General features: G+C 43.9%; 2 protein-coding genes across 3 annotated transcripts in view; one reads left to right on the top strand and one right to left on the bottom strand.

Moving 5' to 3' along the window:
* The window catches only part of WASHC1 (WASH complex subunit 1), a 57815-nt gene extending 38467 nt beyond the window's left edge, over window positions 1-19348 (bottom strand). The window contains exon 1 of one of the 2 annotated variants that reach the window (XM_054282077.1): window positions 19238-19348. In XM_054282077.1, the coding sequence (XP_054138052.1) occupies window positions 19238-19271 (34 nt within the window). In that variant the 5' untranslated portion in view covers window positions 19272-19348. Of the gene's footprint in view, window positions 1-19223 lie in introns of both variants that reach the window. The other variant, XM_054282080.1, reaches the window with a different exon arrangement.
* The window catches only part of IQSEC3 (IQ motif and Sec7 domain ArfGEF 3), a 94723-nt gene continuing 93746 nt past the window's right edge, over window positions 19153-20129 (top strand). Inside the window, exon 1 of the mRNA XM_054282073.1 lies at window positions 19153-19681. Coding sequence (XP_054138048.1) covers window positions 19182-19681 — 500 coding nt within the window. The 5' untranslated portion in view covers window positions 19153-19181. The remainder of the gene's footprint in view (window positions 19682-20129) is intronic.

The following is a 20129-nucleotide window of genomic DNA, read 5'->3' as shown; positions in this document are numbered from 1 at the left end:
TGGCGTCACTTCCGGGAGGACCGAGGTTCCTCAGGGCCGCCCGGGGGGGGGGGAACGTGAGGGAAGGGCGGGATGGCCCCCGCCGAAAAGACCCCGGCGTCACCGAGTGCAGTTCCTGGCCCTGCTGGGACATCCCCACAATCCCACCATGTGCCCCAGAGCGATGTCCGAATGCTCCGTGAGCCCTGGCAGGCTGTGCTGTGCCCACTGCCCTGAGGAGCTGTTAAATGCCCAGCCACCCTCTGGGGGAAAAAACATTTTCCTGATGTGAAAAAATGCGTGTTTTGTGATTGGCTTTTCGCAAATATTAAAATAAATGTTATGTGTGTTGTGTTAGAAAGTAACGCTGTATTAATTCTCTTAAGTAGTGTGTTAAATATAGTTTTAGGTTATAAAATAATGTTGAAATAGAGACTATGCTATGTAGGATACTTTTTTTAAAGAAAGGACTCGCAGCGACATAGCAGCCACAGGACACCTAAATCTTTCAGAGAAAAATAATTAATTGCCCTCTTATCAGAAGAAACGCTTCCCGCCTCGAAGGCGCTGTTAGGATTCAGAGGAAGAAATTGACACTGACCAGACAGAATCCTGTATTTGAATGGAATTTATGCATCATGTATGAGGTGTATGAATATGCAACAGGCTGTTGTTTTTAAGGGTTAATCCTTTGTTAATGGGGGTCCTTTTTCGGACGTCCTTAACTCTTTGTCTCTATTGTCTCATATTGTCCTAATTCAAATTGTCCAAATTATTAGTCCTCTGGTTGTATTACTATTTTTATACCCATTTTATTACTATTAAACTCATAAAATTTTAAAAGCAAGTGATTGGCGTTTTTCACACTGATACCAAGCTCAAACTGCCCTGGCACAGCCTCAGGCCGTTCCCTGGCGTCCTGTCACTGTCACCACAGAGAGGAGATCAGTGCTTGTCCCTCCTCTTCCTCTCTCAGGAAAGCTGAACCTTTTTTGCTTTGCTTCCAGGTTATCTGGTACAGAGTATGGCAAGCAAAAGGGGGCATCTCTGCCTCACACTCCACCGCTCATGTTTAGAGTTGGGCACTTAAAAAGCTGATTTAACAAACACAGAATTTTTAAGAAAGTAGCACTAGTTTGTCACCGTGTTGCTTTCACGCTTCCCTTTGTGCACACATTCCAGCAGCCGAGGTCTCCCAGCACAAACGCTCATGAAAAATGAATTGTACAAAACCCACACTTTAAAGGGCTATGTACTGCACATCACAGAGGTTTTTGAATGCTTTTCCACTTCAGGATCAGAAACAATTTCTCCAAACTTGTGTAAACAGTTGCAACTTCACGCCATCTGAATAGCAAACACCGGATTTTGGATGCACCAGGGAACACTCGTGATTGATATGTAGCATTAAAAGCAGTGCACAGGGGAGAAAAATAAGGCAAGCCTCTTCAAACAGGGAATGCACTTGAAGACATCAGCACCCACTCATGCATATTAGCTCAGGGAAAAGGGTAAATTCATTACATAAATTACCTGTTGCAGATTGTTTGCAGTGGGAAGTGCAAAGTGAAGGGGGGTAGTGATGCTGGACCCAGAGGAGTTGCAAAGGAGATCAGTGACCAGCAGCAGCTCCTGTTGTATTTCAGAGCCTGTAGGAGGTACAGTCCTTGCCTTTGTGATGTTTTAATGATGGGCCTGGTAAGACCCATAAATATGGAAAGTATAAGGGCAAAAGGCCTGAGCACTAAGGATGAGCATGGGAGCTATTGAAACTCTCTATGAGGAATAGAAAATGCTGTCAAAAACTCAAAGCAGATAAAAAATCAGATCTATCTGAGTCTGAGCAAAGAACGTGTGTGTGTGGGTGTCAGGACCTGTCAAAAATAAAATGGGGAAGTGGATGTAAGGAGCAACAATCCAATCTATTCTTATCCATTTTTATTTCTGTACTGCTGACAGAAAGCCCGCCAAATGCTTTTTGCTGCTTGGTGAAATCCAGTTCAAACCATTTACAAAGTTCAAGAGAAAGCAATTGGTGATGGATGGCAGGTTGACACATACCCTCCACATGCCCCCCTCCCAACCTGAGGAAGAGGAGCCAGCAGGTTTGCAAAATCCATCATTAAAGGACAAAAATAGAGCTAACAGAGAGAGAGAGGAAAGGAAGACTGGATCTCAGAATCCTGGGTGAGCAGCAATAGCAGGGCAGCACTGGACTGGATAAAGCCCTAGGGGAGACCCTGGTGGTGGGTGAGAGGCTGTAAAGGGTTGTGGACTCCTGGGTGATGTTGTCACATACCAAACTTCTTCCCTGTGCAGACAACATCTGTCTAACCAGGCACAAGCAGGTGTGGACAACAGCACAGAAAGAGTCTGGAGGCAAATCAGGGGAGCAGCTGCTTGACACAGTGCTCAGTTCAAGTGCAAAGGCACCAGCCTCCATCCAGCTGCATGGCTTGGCTCATTCCCAGCCTGTGGAATACTGCACACAGTTTCTTCTCTCTCCAGAGAAATGTTTGCTGGATACATTTCATAACCTTTCATTGGCTGTTTTTGGTGGTCCTGAGGACAGGACCCCTTTAGCTCACCAAGGAACACTCTGAGGGATCTGACTGGCACCTGTGACCACCAGGCTCATTCTGCATTGCCTTGCATTGGCAATTCCAGCCAACAAAAAGTCACACACAGTATCTTCCTCCTCCAGCAAAAGGAGCACTACTGTCTAGAGTCTTCTGTCTTTTACCTTTTCCACCACTACAATGTTCAAATGTTTCCACCCTGTCCAGAACTCTTGCATAAAAGCATTTTTTTCCTGCAGGCTAGACCCATTGCAATTATCTATACACAAACTGATCACCCATCTATTGTTGTGTCACAGGCACAAATTCATGAGCAGCAGCCAACCCTTTTAGATTCACATTGTATTTGAAGTCATTTTCACATTTCTGAAGCTGCATTTTCCCAACAGAAAATGCTTTTTCTGAAGTAATAGAAAAATAAAGGGCAAACCAAAACACTCAACCTTCAAAACATTAAATTAACTTGCTCTTTCTTTTGTTATCTTTTGCTGAGCAAAGTCACCTTGGGCAGGTAATTAGTGTCTCACTTTTCTTGCTAGAAGAAGGGAAACAATAATATTTTTCCATCTTTAATATTTTTAGGATGGAAAATGTTGCTGCTTAATATTTATCATTATTATATTTTACACCAAAATTTAATAACATAAAACTCAGAACCTGAAGGCAAAATATAAAAAGCAAAGGTGAGGAGATTACAGAACGCTGCTGTGGTCGTGTTTTGAAGGTGCTGGAAATTCTTGTAGTCTGTTGAACAGCATTTGTCAAACATTCAGGCAGAACTGTCTGAGTCACTTTTGCTCAAGGTCAGAACACAAATCAGCTCTTGCTCCAGACATCCCTCTTGTTTTGGGGGTTTTCAGATCTGAGGGATGTTTTGCTATTGCAGTTGGATGTAGGGTCGAACTCACCTAACCTTTAGAACTGTTTGGAGCTCAGATTTTGCTTCAGGGCTGAATCTAAAGCTTTGCTTGCAGCATTTCTTTAGAAGAACAGGCAGGAAGGAACTCTGTGCCTGGTGACAATTAGCACCTAGTCTGAGTGCACAGCAACAATCAGTGCATGCTCACAAGATGCTGAAACAAGACAAAACTAAAGTGTTTTGTCATTTGGGAGTGAAAAGCAAAAGGCAAAGTACCTTTATTTCCCCATGGCATATAGAGGCTCTAACTATAACATGAATACCTGCATTAGCTCTGAGGAATTCTTACTGCAGGGGGATAAAACAAGGGCCAAGTGCAGTCCCTTTTCCTTTTGCTCAAGCTTTCTTCTGACTCGGGTATCTGGAGACACTTTTCACACACTCTTCCTCACAAACATGTGGCTTTCCTCTTCTGTTATTGTCATATTTTATGAAAAATCTCTTTGCCAGGATTTTTTCTCATGACAAGCTGGGAAGCTTCAGCTTCTCCATGTTTTGCTCTTCTAGAATGTGATTTGGAGAATTGTTTACTTAGCATGTGAATTGTTTTTATTTAATGACCAATCTTAGTCCAGCTGTGTCGAGACTGGTCTATTACAAGTTTTTTATTATCATTCTTTGCTAGCCTTCTTTCTGTCTGTCTCCTTTTCTTTCTTTAGTATAGTTTTAGTATATAATTTTCTTTTAATATCATATCACATCATAAAATAATAAATCAGCCTTCTGAAAACTTGGAGTCAATTCTCATCTCTCACCTCCTCCTGGGGACCCTCACCACACCGCAACAATTGATAAACACACCTCTCCCCCAGAAGTGGGGCTTTGGCATAAAATGCACTGGAATGGAACAAACTAGAGTTTGTTGATAGAAGTACCATACTTGTACCCCTTCTCGACCATTTTTGTTTCTCCTTCTCCTCATTTCCTTCTGCTTCTACATTTTCTACACTGTCTACACTTTCTACAAGCCTACAGCTCAGCCCTGGAGTCTTTAAACATCACGCACCACCATCACATTACTTATTCCTTATGAGTGGCAGAGCCCTTCTGGTGCCCTGTGCCTGCCCTGCCCATCACACTGTCAGTTCTGCAGGGCACAGCGTGTCAGTGTTTCCCACAGGGCTCAGGCTGAAGCACTCAGGCAAGGCTGGGAACCACCCCCCAATAAACAATAAAAATTCAACTTCTTCAGTGCACACATGAGTATGAAATGACTCTTGTATTCCTGGCACAGGTAAGGATGGTACCTCTTTGTATGACTGCACTGAGCCAGGGTCTCTGACACACCTTGAACTGATTGGTAAGGAAAAGCTGGGGGGCAAAGTTCTCTCTGTCTTAGCTGTGAACTTCCAAGTGCCAGTCTTCACATTGGATCCACATAATTTTGCATGCTCACAGTAATAACTTTTTTTGACCTAAAGAAAAGCACGTTTCTGAAATAAAGGTATATCAGTGAAACAAAATAGACCACAAAGAGTAGAAAGTCTCTGGAGAGGTGCACAGATGAGGACAGCTTTCCATGCACATTGTTTTACTCTCTGGCTCCTTTCCACTCTGCCAGAGCACCCCCAGCCCTGAGAGAGCTGAGTGGCGCTGCCCTTGCTGCCCTGGGAGATGTGTGGGAGCACGGCACAGCAGCGTGGCTGCAGGCTAATGCTTTTATTTCTGCAGCGTGGATTCCTCAGAGCCTGCTCACAGGAGGTAGGGACCAAATCCATTCTTCTTGCATAACTGAACTCACCATTCCCACTGGGCTACCTGGCAAGAGATCAAACCTCCCATGCCAGACCTTTGTAAAAAAAATAAATGAAAGGGAGAAATAGTAAGAACAGCTGGCTAAGAGAAAAGCAACAGGTATTCTAAGGTCATCCATTTAGCCCTGCTCTTAAATGACTTGTTTACCATTAAAGTCAACACATACAAGACTCCCAGAACCTGCAACATTCTATTTCATATATTGTATGACAACCATGCAGTCTTATCCTCACATTCTGTAACACACAGCTATTTGCCATGCAGTCCTGGCTACTCTCAGGGCTTTTGCTGGTCAGAGTGACCCTGAGATAGTTTAGAAAGTCTCTTTTCCCAGCCTGGTGCTCAAAGAGGGAGTCAGAACTCTTAATTTCTCAGTCTCAAGGTGGTTTGTTGTTCCTTATCTATAAAATCCGTTCTCCTGACCTGCTGAGGTCTGTTCAGCAGGACAGACAGAGGCACTCTGCCTGCCCCTGAGGCAGTGTTATCTTTTTATACTAAAAACTATGTGTACAATATTTACAGTTACTTTCCAGTACCTATCACCTATGTTAGACATCTGTCTCTACTCTAAACCAATCCAAAAGTGCCAGCATCACCCAGAACGTGGAGGCCAAGAAGAAGAAAAAGGAGAAAGGCTGGATGTGCCCAGATTCCTCCATCTTGGCCCCTGAACCTCCATTCTAAAAACCCCAAAAATCTATTTTTTCACCCCATGACTAATTATTATTCTACTTATACGTTCATGGCTTGCAGATCTTCATATAAGGTTGGTAATTTGCTCCATGGGTCATAATCAAAACCACAGGTGTCTTGGGCTCTCTGAGCCCCCTGGGCAGGAGTCCTGGCACTCCAGGACATCCCTCTGGCTGTCCTGAATTCTGACAGGCTGCCATTTAATTTTCAAGCCAGAAACCAGCTACTCAAAGCTTCTCCCCTTTGCTGCAGCCATGAGCCCACTGCTGGCTGTGCTTCTGCTGCCATAACAAAGGCAGGAGTTGTCATGAATTCACGGATTGCCCTCTGCAGAGGGTGAACCCAAGCAGGAAGGAGCCAGCTACAACTCCCAGCTAGAATGTGAGTGAGTCATTGTGGAGATCACTCTTCTTTTGATTCTGACATCCATTAAGTTTATTTAGAACAGTGTGGGTGCTAAATATTAGATGTTGCTTCCAAAAAAATTGAAGATTGATTTTTTTTTTTTATCATCTTGAAAGTCTCAAATAAAAATCAGCGCACTGATGAAAATTCACTGCACTCCCTCCCCCAGCTTTGGACATTACTTTTTGTTTTGTTTTGTCCTTAATTCTTCTGGACTTTTAATTCCTAAAAGGAGAACAAAAAAGATGGAATTCCCAAAAACATTTCTTCCTTTTTATAAAAACAGCTCTTTTAAAAATTTGTATTTTTTAAATCACATCTATTTAAACTAGGAACTTTAATAGTATTTTATCAGTTTCCAGCACTAGCTTCAATGTTTTTAAATGTACATTTTAATGCTTCAATACAGAAGTCATTGCTGGATACAAATTAGGGGATTTCTGAATACATTTGGAAAGGTAATAAAAAGAGAAGCAAGAATGAAAAGAGATGCAAGACCCTACATTAAAGATTAGGACTAAAAGGAACTGGAGAGAAAGGTGCTCTATTAAAAGCCTACTGAAAATATTAGTGTGTATTAAGGCATTCTGACAAATGCTGTCTGAATACTGACAGCAGGACACTCAAATCATTTTAGGACAGTCTGTTTCCAAGCAGAATAATGAGAGGTAAAAGCAAGGGAAAAAAAAAAAAAGGAAAAAAAAAGCCTTTGGCAAATAATTCATTTTCATTATTGTCACCATCAATTAGGACTCAGTCCTGCACCATTTAATTGTACTTTTGACATTGCCTCCTAAAAACATATTTCAGAAAATTAAGTAATATGTGATTAAGAAAAATGTGTACTTAAATGAAATTTGCACTTTAATAAAAGGTTGTTCCTGCAGACTTAGTTTCAAGCTGGAAACAATTTTTCATATTTTCAAAAATAAAAACTAAATAACAGAAATCAATATTCCCTGGGAATAAAACTCACACCTGTGAGAAGTTCATCCAAACTCCTTGCTGTCAATAGCTAGCTCCTGTTTTAGGATTTAAGGGGATGTTCAAATTGGTTGGTTTATGCAAATAATTGATTATTTGATTTAGTTGTTGAACCAAAAAATTAAACTCTGCTTTTTTTCCAAAGACATGCCCAAACATTGTTTTCAGTGTATTTAGTAAATAATAAAATTTCCATAGTTTCAGGGTAAGTTATTTGCTATTTTTTGGTTGGAACCAACATTAGTTCTGTAACCTTTTTTTCCAGATATGTGCAATAAAAACAAAGGACTAGATTCACAGAAGAGCCTAGGCATTACATTCAGAGATTTTTTCCCAGTTTCTACTGAAATGGAAATTTAGTGAAAACCCAGAATTCCAACCTGAAATATTTGCTTTCTGAATGAGAAGTGAAATACATGTTAAACATTTCCAATGAAATTATTAGTTTTGCATTTCAATCTTTCAGATGCTTTGTATTGCTCTTCAGTATTCACATCAAGCTTACCTTATATGAGGCTATTATAATATTTCACATCAAAGCTTACTGTTTGAGGCTGTTATAATTCCTCTGTGCTGCAGGCCAAATGTCCTGGTGGCCATTAAAATTATTCCATATAAATGCTTTGTAATAGCTGTATGCCAAGCTGCCATGTTAATTCCACAGGATTTTTCTCTAGAAACATGGTGGGTTTTTTACATTTGTGTTATAACATCAGATTCCTACTTAATTCTAAGACCTACAGATGTAATTTTTCTTTTCATTTACAAAGCAGTAGGATACATATCTCCCACTTCAGCCTTTAATTCCCCTTCCCTTTTAGAGTGGTGTAAAGAGGCCAAAATAATAGTGTGCAACACAACATATATTTTAACAGCATTTTCTCATTGTTTCATAATAAAACCAGTGCATTTGTTTAGTAAGTACTTCTATTAGTATTTCTACATGCCAGTAAAACAGCATAGCTCAGTTTATAAAAAAGTAGTAGAGCTAAGCATCTATAGATGACTCCAGGCTTTAATTTATTCCTGTTCCTGGGAAAAGACAAAGGGCTTAGGGAAAAAAAAAAACAGTAAAATGTAGTCATCATTGTTTTAAATCTCAAAAATATTCAGTGAGCGCATCCCAAATTCACAAATAATTTTTCATTGTTCAGTTTGACAAATAAACATGCAGGGAAATAGGGAAGCACAGAGATGGCCAGGACAGGCCAGTGCAACAGCATTAGGAGCAAGAATCTGGCTTGTTAGGAAGAGTCAAAGGGCTCAGGACCTTCCCAGAACAACTGCTACAGGGGAGAAAAAACGATCTGAAAGGATCCAATCATATAAACATAAGGAAGAGAAAGATTTTTGAGTGTACCCTACTTATCAGAAGGAAAATAAAAATATAAACCAGCCACAAGAATATCCCTTAAAATTCAAATTGGTCTAGTAGTGGTGGTACTATATCCAGAGGACAGTTGGGGCGGCACCTACCTCTTATTGTGCTGACTGGGATTTACACTTGAGAGGTCCTGACTTTTATTTTGGGCTTAATTCACAGAATGACAGAATGGCTTGGGTTGATAGGACCTCTGGAGATCATCTAGCCCAACCTCCCTGCTAAAGCAGGTTGCACAGGATCACATCAAGCTGGGCTTTGAAACTGGTGTCCAATTCTGGGCCCCCCAGTTTGGGAAGGACATTGAGATGCTCGAGTGTGTCCAGAGGGGGCAGTGAGGCTGGAGAGGGGCTGGGAACACAAACCCTGTGAGGAACCACTGAGGGAGCTGGGGGTGCTCAGCCTGGAGAAAAGGAGACTCAGGGGTGCCCTTATCACTCTCCACAACCCCCTGAAAGGCGGCTGTAGCCAGGTGGGGTTGGGCTCTTTCTCCAGGCAGCACTGACAGAACCAGAGGACACAGTCTCAATCTGCATCAAGGGAAATACTGGTTGGATATTAGGAAAAAGTTTTTCACAGAAAGAGTTGATAAAATTCTGGAATGGTCTGCCCAGGGAGGTGGTGGAGTCACCATCCCTGGGTGTGTTTAAAAAAAGACTGGATGTGGCACTGGGTGCCAGCGTTTAGTTGAGGTGTCAGGAAATGGGTTGGACTCAATGATCTTGAAGGTCTCTTCCAACCCAGTGATTCTGTGATCTCCAGAGGAGACTCCACAGCCTCTCTGGACATCCTGTACCAGTGCTCTGTCACTCCCAAAGTAAATCAGTTTTTCCTCATATTCAGGTAGAACTCCCTGTGTTTCAGTTTGTGCCCTGTGCCTCTTATCCCATTGCTGAGCCCCTCTGAGGAGAGTCTGGCCCCATCCTCTTGCCTGTATTCCTGACAGTCATGCAAATGGTGGCACAGCATTCTACCTTGTCCTTTTCATTGCAGAGCACTCCATCTGGAGCAGCACTAGCAATAGCTTTGCTCCTTTTCCTCTCTGGAAATCCAACCAGGACAGGCAGACTATTACATTAAAGGTCCCTCCATTCCTTTGAATATAGGCAGCAGGACACATCATTAACTTCACAGAAGGGAAGGAAATACAAAAAAAATAATGCCAAGCCCAATATTGTTTCAGTCACATTTGGTACTTTATAGCCTGATTTGTTCAGTCTGGTACAGTACTGTTTATGTCCTGAAATCTATGGTCTGAAACACAGGAATGTATGTTATGGAAGAATCCCTCCTGCTGCAGAATATCAGCCTCTGCATTTCCAGGAGCTCAGGACAACATGACAAACTAATAATGCCAGGCTTGCATTAAGAACAACTGCTTTTATTTACATCCTCTTGAAAATTAATTTTGGTCTTTTAAAGCTGACTGGCTTCATTTCATAAGAAGAATTAAAGAATAAATATCATATTTTTTGCATGATATCAAAACTCAGACCATATCAATAAAGTGTTAGCTGCATCTAAAAGAGTGGCAGAAGGAGGTAAATGGAAGTTGGCAGCTGATGCTTTGGCCAGACAGACTTTTGTGCTTGGCTTGAACTCACTGATTTCAAAATGAGGCCTCATGCACCTGCTTGCCTGGAGCAGCTTATGGGATTGGGGTCAGAACTGCAGCTACCAGGGAAGCCTCTCCCTCAACCCTGCCTCCAGTTCTTTCTTATCATTGTCATGCTTATATCATGTTTAGCAGAACTAATGCAGCCTGATCTCTCTAAACTATGTCATACTAGTGGAAGAAAAAAGCAATGCTTGTCTTGTCTGCCCTCTCCTCTGCACTCTCTTTCTTTTTATTTATTATTATTGTTACTATTGTTTGTTTTTTTTTTCTTAATGATGACTCTGTGAGAATGCCAGATTTATTTTGGCAGATATGGCTGCTAATTCATATCTACTATCACTGAGAGACATGATCTGAATTTGTGATGTCTCTCTATTTATAATCCATTTGTTATCTTAATAAATATTTGTGATTTGTTTATCTGACACAGATAACATGTTTATTATTACAAATAAGCTTCTTGGTCATGATTCACATTGGTCTCTATTATTTTGGACTGTTTTCATTTATCTGTAGGCAGCTCATTCTGTTTTATATATTCTGTCACAGTTGGTTGTGTTTTGCCTTTTTGTGCTGATCTCCATAAAAAAAGCCCAAAGTATCACATAAAGTTAAAACCCAATGAGAATGTGTCCAAAATCACCACTCTATGACATCCATCCAGCAGTAATTTCAATGTCAAACAGAGCACAAACCTGAACAGATGGGAAGCTTTTAAACAAATCATAACTTAAGTCATCAGCAAATAGCTGTGACTCCTTTAGGATCCAGACCTACACACTCTTACAAAATGGACTTCAACCCAACTTCCAAGTTTTGATTCTTCCTTTTGACTGTACTCAGCATGTCTTTATAACAAATATTCAGCCATTCTCTTCAGCTTACTGAGAGCCCTTTAGGTCCATTTCTGCCTCTTTTTGCACATTCACTTTTCTTCCACAGCTTCCACAGCAGTCTTGCCTGCAGACCCAACATCAGCCTTCCCCCTGGCTCAGTTCTGCCCAGCCTGTGCATCCTCAGTCCCTTCTTCTATCACTTCCACCAGTCTCCCTGTGTGCCATGCTGCCCAATCCACATCAGATTTTGTGGCTCCTCAGCCCTCCCTCCCTCCAGGGACAGGACTCTTTGTCCTTTGCCACTTCTTTGCTTCCCAAGGTGAGCACTGCAGAGGGAATGAGTACCTGAACCGTTATCTCTGCAATGGATGGAACCACAAAGCAGTGCTGCTGTGAGCTGTGGGCATTGTTTTCTTTATTTCATCCTTTAAAAATGAGTGTAGGCTTGTTTTAGAACATACTTCTGCTCACTATCTGAAAAGATCTGCTAAGCTGCTCTTACTTGAGAGGTGTACAAATAAGGTGGCCAGAAAATAAGTGGGGAATTTCTCTCTGGACAAGGTAAATATTGTGAGTTTTCAGCTGCTTGCCTTATCACTAAATTGGCTTCAACCATTGCCAAAATCCCATCAGTTGTGAAGAAATTCACAAGACTGAATGGTTTGCACCAGAGCTTAACCTCACTTTAAGCTAATTCATGCAACACAAAAGCTAGACCTGTGATCTGCCACCATTTAACCTATCTCCTGCTCTTTATGGGTCTCCCAAAACAGAGGGGCCTTTTGTGTCCTCTGCATGAGGCAGAGATTCTACCCTGTGGAATGAATCTCTGAAACAATTCTGCAGAGTTCCTCAAAGAAAAGTCTGGAGCAAGTTCTTTCAGTTTTGAGTTTTGCCTGCTCATATGCTCCTTGAAATTCTTTCAGACACCAAAATAGAACACAGAAATACCTGTCACAAGACAGCCTGTCTGAGCAGAAGGGATCCTGTCTACAAGCAGATTTGAAGACAAAAGCTGACCTGAGCAAAAGCCTGACCCCATAAATAATGAGCAACAAGAGACAGCAGCACATCTCAGCAGCGACCCCCTCAGCAAACATTTGGGCTGCCTCTGGTTGGTCCATGCTGCAGAGCAGGAAGGCTGAGAGATTATCTCAAAAGCCAAAAAACCCCAAAGACTCAAGTTTTCATAAAATTACATCATTTAAAGAGAACAGTCCATTAGTCTTGCTAAAAATAATATCATCAGGTGATTTGATCAGTCACCTTCAAGAAAAGAACAAACTTTAGGACTAAGGAGCTCTTTACCCTGGTAGAGAATGGCATAATTACTCATATGTGGAAAATAAAAAGGATAACTTAATATAAGAAAAATATTCCAACTTGTCAACCATGACAGAGATTAACCACAGTGACAAAACATCATGGAATGAGACAAATTCCCTACCTTTCTCTATCTTTGCAGTAGTACCAGAAGCATTTCTGGGGATACATTTTTCTTAAACTCATGTTCCAAGCTGCATGAGGTTATACAGTATGGAGCACATCAGGCCAGATGTTTTATTGATTTTTCCTGGCCATAATTTCCCTGAGAAGTCAGCATCTGCTTCCCCCTGTTATGAAACCTGAGCCCAGACCAAACAAGTCACCCTGCCAAGGTGACCAGAACTGCACTGAGGCTCTGTGATCACAAAAGGCTCTTTGTGCTCCACATGAGGATTGAGAAAAGCCAGGAAGAGTCCTCTGGTGTCTTCTTCTTTAGCCCTGCAGCTTAAGCCAGGTGTTATGGTCTGCAGTCTTACCTGCTTTAAGCTGAATTCTGCAACAAGGTGAACACATAATTTCTTGTGTTGAGGCTGTTGAATTGTTAAGTCATACTGATAGCACAGAATTAGAAGCAAAGGAAAAATGTCTTCTATATACCAAAAAAAATGTGGTAGGGACAAATTCTGCTTCTCCTGTCAAGTATTTTTTTTCTCTTCAGTTAAGAGCTAAGCTGAAATAAATATTTTAAACAGCTGTTCATCAGAAAAATGCTGTATTGTAGCCTGAGCTGAAATGCATCCTGTTCATGAATGTTTGTTGTTCTCTTGACAGTATTTGATATCTGCCATTACAGAAAAAACTTCTAGTTGGAGTATGAATTACACTTAAGATAATTCAATTTCTTTTTATTTTTTATCTTTTTCTTTCCCCTGTGATCTTACACAAGATCAGATCACATGAACTTGTCCCTTCTGAAATCTGGAGGAGCTAGTCAGATAATATTGGGAGAATCAAGCTCATATTCAGGTTGGTTTTTTTTTCATTTTACTGCAGTATTTACAAAAGACTGAACAATTGTCAGCTCAAACAAAAACCTGACTGACTCTGAAGGAAATGCCTCTGTGAAGCTTTTGCTCTCTAGAATTAATCAATTAAGTGGTCAAAGCTTAATTTCATGAAAAAGGCAGAAGATAATGTAACATTTAGCAACATGAAAGGGGGAAGTGCAGTCTGAAGAGAGACCTTGATTCCTTTAAATTTGAAGTAAATAACAGAGGGCTGCAGTAGCACAGTTCAAACACAGTCAAGATTTTAAAATGTGTCAAAACCACACATCTCAACTAAGGCTACAATCCAGAATTTGTACTGTCTCCTGATGAGCAGCTGTTTTAAATACTTACATTGCAGTTTAGCTGTACTCAACTGAAGAGGAAAAATACCCAACCAAAACTGAAAGAAACTGAAATAATTCAACAGGCACAACACGAGAGACAGAGAGATTTCACCTTGTTGCAGGTGCCAGGACTGTAGAGCACAGCACCTGGCTTTTGGGTGCTGGGCTACAGGGTGCCAGAGAACCCAAAGAACACTTTTTCAGTGTTCACTGGAAGCACTGCTGTTGGTTCCAATGTTTTCTAATTGCAGGCACTGAGCAGTGTCCTGTGTGACTGTGGGCAGCACTCTTCTCTTGTGTTAGCTTCATTTTATCCATCTGTTTAATGGGTGTCAGCAGAGAGTGACTTGGCTTGGACTCAGGCTGGTGAAACATCTCATTGATCTGAACAGTTTTGGATGCAGACTCAAGTGAAAAAAGCCTGAGTGAAAGAAGCATTCAGAAGAAGCTTTTTGGGTTTTTTTCCTCTCCTATAAATTATGCATGAGAACATTATTATTGTCTTGATTCTCTCCTCTATTTTGAGATTATTAATCGAATTCCTGCAGAATTCTTTTTGGTCTGCAGCCTGTTTGCAAGCAGTTATGAGAATCTTCACTTGAGCAGCTGCTAACTTCCAGGTGAGAGTGAAAATGCCCCCATCTTCCCCCAGAAATCAGAATGAAAGATGGAAATACAGGACCATGATTCTTGCATCCCTTACCTCCCATCTTTTACTCTAGTTCTGTAGGGTTTTATATGGTTTGTGCTATGCTTCCTTGTGTGCTCTCCTTAAGAACTTAGATCTGAGGGGAAATATCAGCTGTGGGGATTTCACCTTTCTGACAGGAAGAAGGAGAGAAAATGTTTGATTAATTAAGGTGAGTTGGCCAACATTAAACGTGCCCTTCCTTAAAGATCAAGGACTAGGTCTTAAACACCAATAATCTTTGTTGTATTCCATGTCCTTGTACACACCTTCCTAAATTCTCTGTCTCCTCAAACAAAGACAATAGAGATGCAGGTCTTATAGAAGTATAAAAACCTTATCATAAGCTTATGATAATAAGTCCACAGAATCATAGCTGGGATAAGCAATATGCCCTGCTTCTCCAACTGGAAGCACTTTGGATACTGAATTACCAGGGGGAAGTTGTTAACCTTGCAAGCCTAAGGCATGGAGGGTGGGGGAAATTGGGATCAAATGCAAGAAATGAGGAAAAGACTGCCTGGGTTTGCTGTGATGACCTCCTGTCCAAGAAGAGATAGAGTGTAACTGAGAAGGGAATGCCTCAAACAGAATTTCAAATGGAAAAACACGGGAAGTCTCTACCTGTCAAAAAGGCTGAGTGATTTGCTTGCATCAGGTTTCAGTGAGCTGTTGAAAATTACAGTGAGATTAGGACCTCTCAGAAAATGTTACAAGAGCATTCTGCAGTGAAAGTTTTCCTGCAGTTGAAACACTTACTACCTTCCCTAGCTTCTTAGTATACCTTTATTTATGGATTAATTTTACTCTGAGTTAAATAGCTAAAGAAATATAAAATTAAATCATGTCGTATTAGACCTTTCCATTAAATCCTGGGGCTTGATTCATTTGCATTTTGTTGTGGATTTATAATGCATGCTTATTTTAATTACTACTGCTGCACTTTATTTGTAATTGTCTGTGCAATGCCCAAGCACCTTGCTAAGTGGATAAGGAAGCCACTTTATACCATAAGAACATAATTAATCCATTATTATTCATTATTATTTTTCCTGGAATGGACTGAAAATAATCAGTACTTTGAAAAATACAATACCAACAAATTATCTGTGGCAAAAATAATTTTAACAGAATTCAGGCTTTCCTTATCTTCACCATTGCTTCCTTCCAGATACTATCTCTCCTAGAGAGAGAAGCAGCAGCATTTAATGACCTGAAGTTTGTGCTAAATGCCAAAGATGTTTGAAATCAGAGATCTGTTGTGTTGTGTGTGCGTGGTGTCATCACAGGTTTCTCCCCCCTCATCCCTCCAGCTGCATCCTCTCTCCCCAGCTTCCTGCATGGCCTTGGACAAACCATTTAACCACTGTGTGTCTGCATTTCCCTTTTTCTGATGGCTACAATCCTGCCATTCCGTGTTCACCAGCCTGCAGAGCTGTGCAAATGCTGTGTGCAGGTATTGTGGCAGTGCAATCACACAGCCTCAGTGATGGCTGGATAAAAGGGGAGGCATTTTCCAGCCATGCAGGATCTTCCTCACAGACAGAAAGGAGACAGTCACTTTGTGGTGATGCGCTTGCAGATTCCTCCTGCACGAACACTCCATCTTCACTGAATTGTCTTAATACAGAGGATTATGCAACTCTCTTAACTCTTGAAGTTTTGTAAGGAAATCCTTGCAGAGTTCCTCATGTTAGGCACAAAAGCATTCTGCTGCATTTCCTTTGGCTCATCCTCTCTTTAGAAACCAGGAAGGTCAGGGCTGGTTGTAGCCTTTTTGTTCACCAGGTACAACATCTGCACAGAAAATAGGTTTCTTTCTTACTTTCCTACTAATCTGCTTGGTTTTAGCTTACCAATACATGGCTGTAGGTCTCTGCTTAACTTATGACAAAGATTTATCAGTACAAATTAGGCTAATAAGGCTGGCCAAGCAAATTAAAGGTGCAGAAACAGGGAGTGAATACATCAGGTTCACCCTGTGCAGTAAAAGTCACATCTGATAAGCACTGAAGCACCATGACACAAGACTTCCAGGCTGTTTTGTCCCAGCCCCAATCATCCAAATCAGGATTATTTTTTCTTTTTCATTAGTATTTCCTTAAGAATACATGCCATGACCTGGCTGGCTTTACCTGGATAGGCCAGTGTGATGTCTGTGACCCTTATTTCTTCATCTCTTTTATCCAGCTGACCTGCAAAGGAACATGATGTCCACTGCAAAACCAGAACTCTGCACAGGGCTTGCCTTAAGCTTTAAAAGAGCCTCCTCTGTTCTACCAAATAAGCAATCTGTGCCTGAAGTCTCTCCTAACAATGTTCCCTGTGTGCACATACAATTATGAGTGTGCACTAGTGTGCACCCTGTTTGTATCCCAGAATCTGCTAATGCCTAAAGCATGTTATTTCCAGTGCTATTTCAGTGCTGTCCCTGAACTCTGTTCCTGTAAGGCAAGACTGAAATTCTGCTGTTCAGTCCTGCCTTTGAAAGCAGACAGCATGCCAGCACAACTTCTCAAACCATCACTTCCACTCTGCCCCAAATATAGCTTAGGTGTTTTCACCTCCTGTCTTCCTGTGTGTGCCTTTTTTCACATTCCCCTGTAACCATCCCTCCCCTTGCTGAATAATGCCAGTTTCTGCTAAGTCAATCTCCTGTCATAAAACATTATTGACACACACTAGGCAATGAGATGGAGGAACTTTTCCCATTCAGTTTTCCAATAAAATTATAAATGTGTCAGATTTGAATGCTCATATCCTTAGAGTTCACTCTGGGGTCTTCCCCCAACACACAGGGGAAATGTGGCAATGTTGAATGATACTGCAAAGCCACCTCTAAGTGCTTGCAAGAGAGCTGTGAATAGCAGCTCTGGTTCAGGAGAAGTCTGTGAACAGTTTCTAATCCTGGTGATTCTGTTTGCACCCGTTTCCATTCCTAAGGCTGTCTGTGAACAGAAGGGACTGGAAATACACCTTCCAGCTCATCTGAAACAGAGATTCTCTTTCACATTTCTGCTTTCCTCACTTCATGAAATCCTTGCTACAGAGCAGGTCTGGCTGATCTGAAAAGGCAAAATGAGAGTAGCTCTACACTCCTTGTAGAGTGCTTGTACTATGAGTCAAACCTGCTGGCATGCTTGTCCAAAACCTGACTGCTCATGATGCCTCCTGGACCTTCTTCACTCACAGTGACTGGATAGGATTTTATCCATTATAGAAATAACCTCACGGACCTACACAGAGGTTACTGACAGTGATTTTATTACCTTTAACCAGGTTATTTACTGATGAATGTAATAGAAAGCACACAGATAGTCTCTCTGACTCAAGGCTTTAAGTTTGCAAATACTTATGGCTGTGGATAAAGAAGGGCAAGAGAAGGTATTTCTTGAGAAACAAAGAAAACCTGCATGGAGTCTAACAGCAAAGGCCCTGCCTGTCTGCTCTCACATCTACAGCACCTTCACCCCTAGCAAAACTCCACAATAAGCACTAGCTTCTTCCAAAATACCTAAAGGACACCAAAAATTCCAAGTTCCTTTAACATCCATTTTCCTCAGAGGCTGCTTCTGAGACATTTAATCCTGCATTCAGGTTACACGAAGGACATTGAGGTGCTGGAGCAAGTCCAGAGAAGGGCAGTGAAGCTGGAGAAGGGTCTGGAGCTAAAGTCATGTGAGGAATGGCTGAGGGAGCTGGGGGAGTTCAGCCTGGAGGGGAGGAGGCTCAGGGGAGACCTTGTCACTCCCTACAACTCCCTGAGAGGAGGCTGTAGTGGGATGGGGATCAGGACCTTCTCCCAGGAGACCAGCGACACCGCAAGGGAAAATGACCTCAAGTTGCTCCAGGGGAGCTTTAGGTTGGATATTGCAAAAAATTTCTTCACTGCAAGAGTAGTTAAGCATTGGCACAGGCTGCCCAGGGAAGTGTGGAAGTCCCAAATAGAAGCAGACTCAGAGCATGGCTCTTTGTGCAATGCTTTAGGGGGCATAATGCTTTTCAGCCAAAGGTTGGATTCATGATCCTGGAGAACATTTCCAACCTCAATGATTCTGTTTCTAATCAGGTGAGCTAAAACCAGGGACGTTATCAACACGGCAGCCTAAACTAGACACAATAACTTAAATCACTTTAGAAAAAAAAAATTTAAAAAAAAGAAAGAAAGAAAGAGATCGCCAAGGCACCCTGGATAAGGAAAGCAGAGCAAGACTCAGAAACGCCACTCAGGGAGACAGAGACCGGGTCCTGGAGGGTTGCGAAGGACTCCGCAGAGGGCTCGCCCCGCACCGGCCGCTCCGCTCGGCAGCGCAGCCGGGCGGCACCGGCACCGGGGCGCGGCCGGGTGGGCGGGGGGCGGCGGCGGGCGGGGCTGCCGAGGGACGGACGGGACGGGACCGAGGGTCGGACGGGACCGAGGGTCGGCCGGGACCCGGTTCCCAATTCCCGGTTCCCGGCACTCGCGCGTGCGCGGCGCGGCCGGGGGCGGGCTCGCGCGGGGGCCCCTCCCGCCCGCTCCCGTTCCCGTTCCCGTTCGGCCGCGGGAGCGCGCGGCGGCGCGGGTGCGCGTTCCCGTGCCCGCGCTCGTGCCCGCATCCCGCGCCGCCGCTGCCGCCGCCGGAGCGCCGGCGGGCGGGCGGGCGGGCGGGCGTGCGGGCGGCGGGGCCCGCGCCGGCGGCCGGGGCATGGAGAGCCTGCTGGAGAACCCGGTGCGCGCCGTGCTCTACCTGAAGGAGCTCACCGCCATCGTGCAGAACCAGCAGAGCCTCATCCATACCCAGCGGCAGCGCATCGACGAGCTGGAGCGGCGGCTGGACGAGCTGAGCACCGAGAACCGCAGCCTCCGCGGGCAGCAGCAGCAGCAGCAGCCGGCGGCCCCCGCCGAGCCGCCCGCGGCCCCCGCCGAGCCGCCCGCGGCTCCCCCGGCCGAGCAGCCCCCGCCGCCGCCCGCGGGCCAGCCCGAGCCGCTTCAGCACCACCAACAGCTCCCGGCTCAGCCCGCGGGCAAAGCGGCACCGGCGGGGCCCGGCGGCGGCGGCAGGGCTGCCGGCCACCAGCACCCCGCGGCGCAGCCCCACCAGCACCCCGGCGAGAAGGACGGCAGGGACAAGGGCTGCTGTGCCGCGCTGCTCCAGCACAAGACCCCCCAGGCCATCGGCAAAGGCGTCCTGAGCCGGAGAGCGGAGTAAGTGCACGGGGGAGAGGGGGCGGGCAGCGGTGGCGGCTCCCCCCGGGCCCGCATCCAGCCGGGAACTGGGTTATACCCCCTGCAGCCTCGCAGGGAGGGACAGGCAGTGTGTGGGTGGGTGGGGAATCCCTCCCTCGATGCGTTCTCGGGGAGAGCGGTGCAAAGAGGAGCGAGGATGCTGCTTCCAAGAGGCATCAGCCTCCCGCTCCACTGCGCTCATCCCCTTGCAGAAGTGTCTGTACCCCTTGGGCAGCGCACCCGCGGTGCTCACACACGGCAGCGTGCCCTCATTGTCTGACAGAAATAAATAACTCCGTGATCGACCGTGAGTGCGGCTTAGCCTCGCAAAGCGCAGCAGCGCTGTGGGCGCTTCTGCTTGCCTTAAGTTGCTGGTATCTGTGTAAAAAACCCCATCCTCCCTGGAGTGAGCTGGGGTTTTCCTGCC

This window comes from Melozone crissalis, unplaced genomic scaffold, assembly GCF_028551555.1.
Source record: "Melozone crissalis strain CALT ecotype California unplaced genomic scaffold, PUWL_Pcris_2 ptg000033l_1, whole genome shotgun sequence".
NCBI classification, from domain to species: domain Eukaryota; kingdom Metazoa; phylum Chordata; class Aves; order Passeriformes; family Passerellidae; genus Melozone; species Melozone crissalis.
This window is presented reverse-complemented; position numbering and strand designations above follow the sequence as displayed.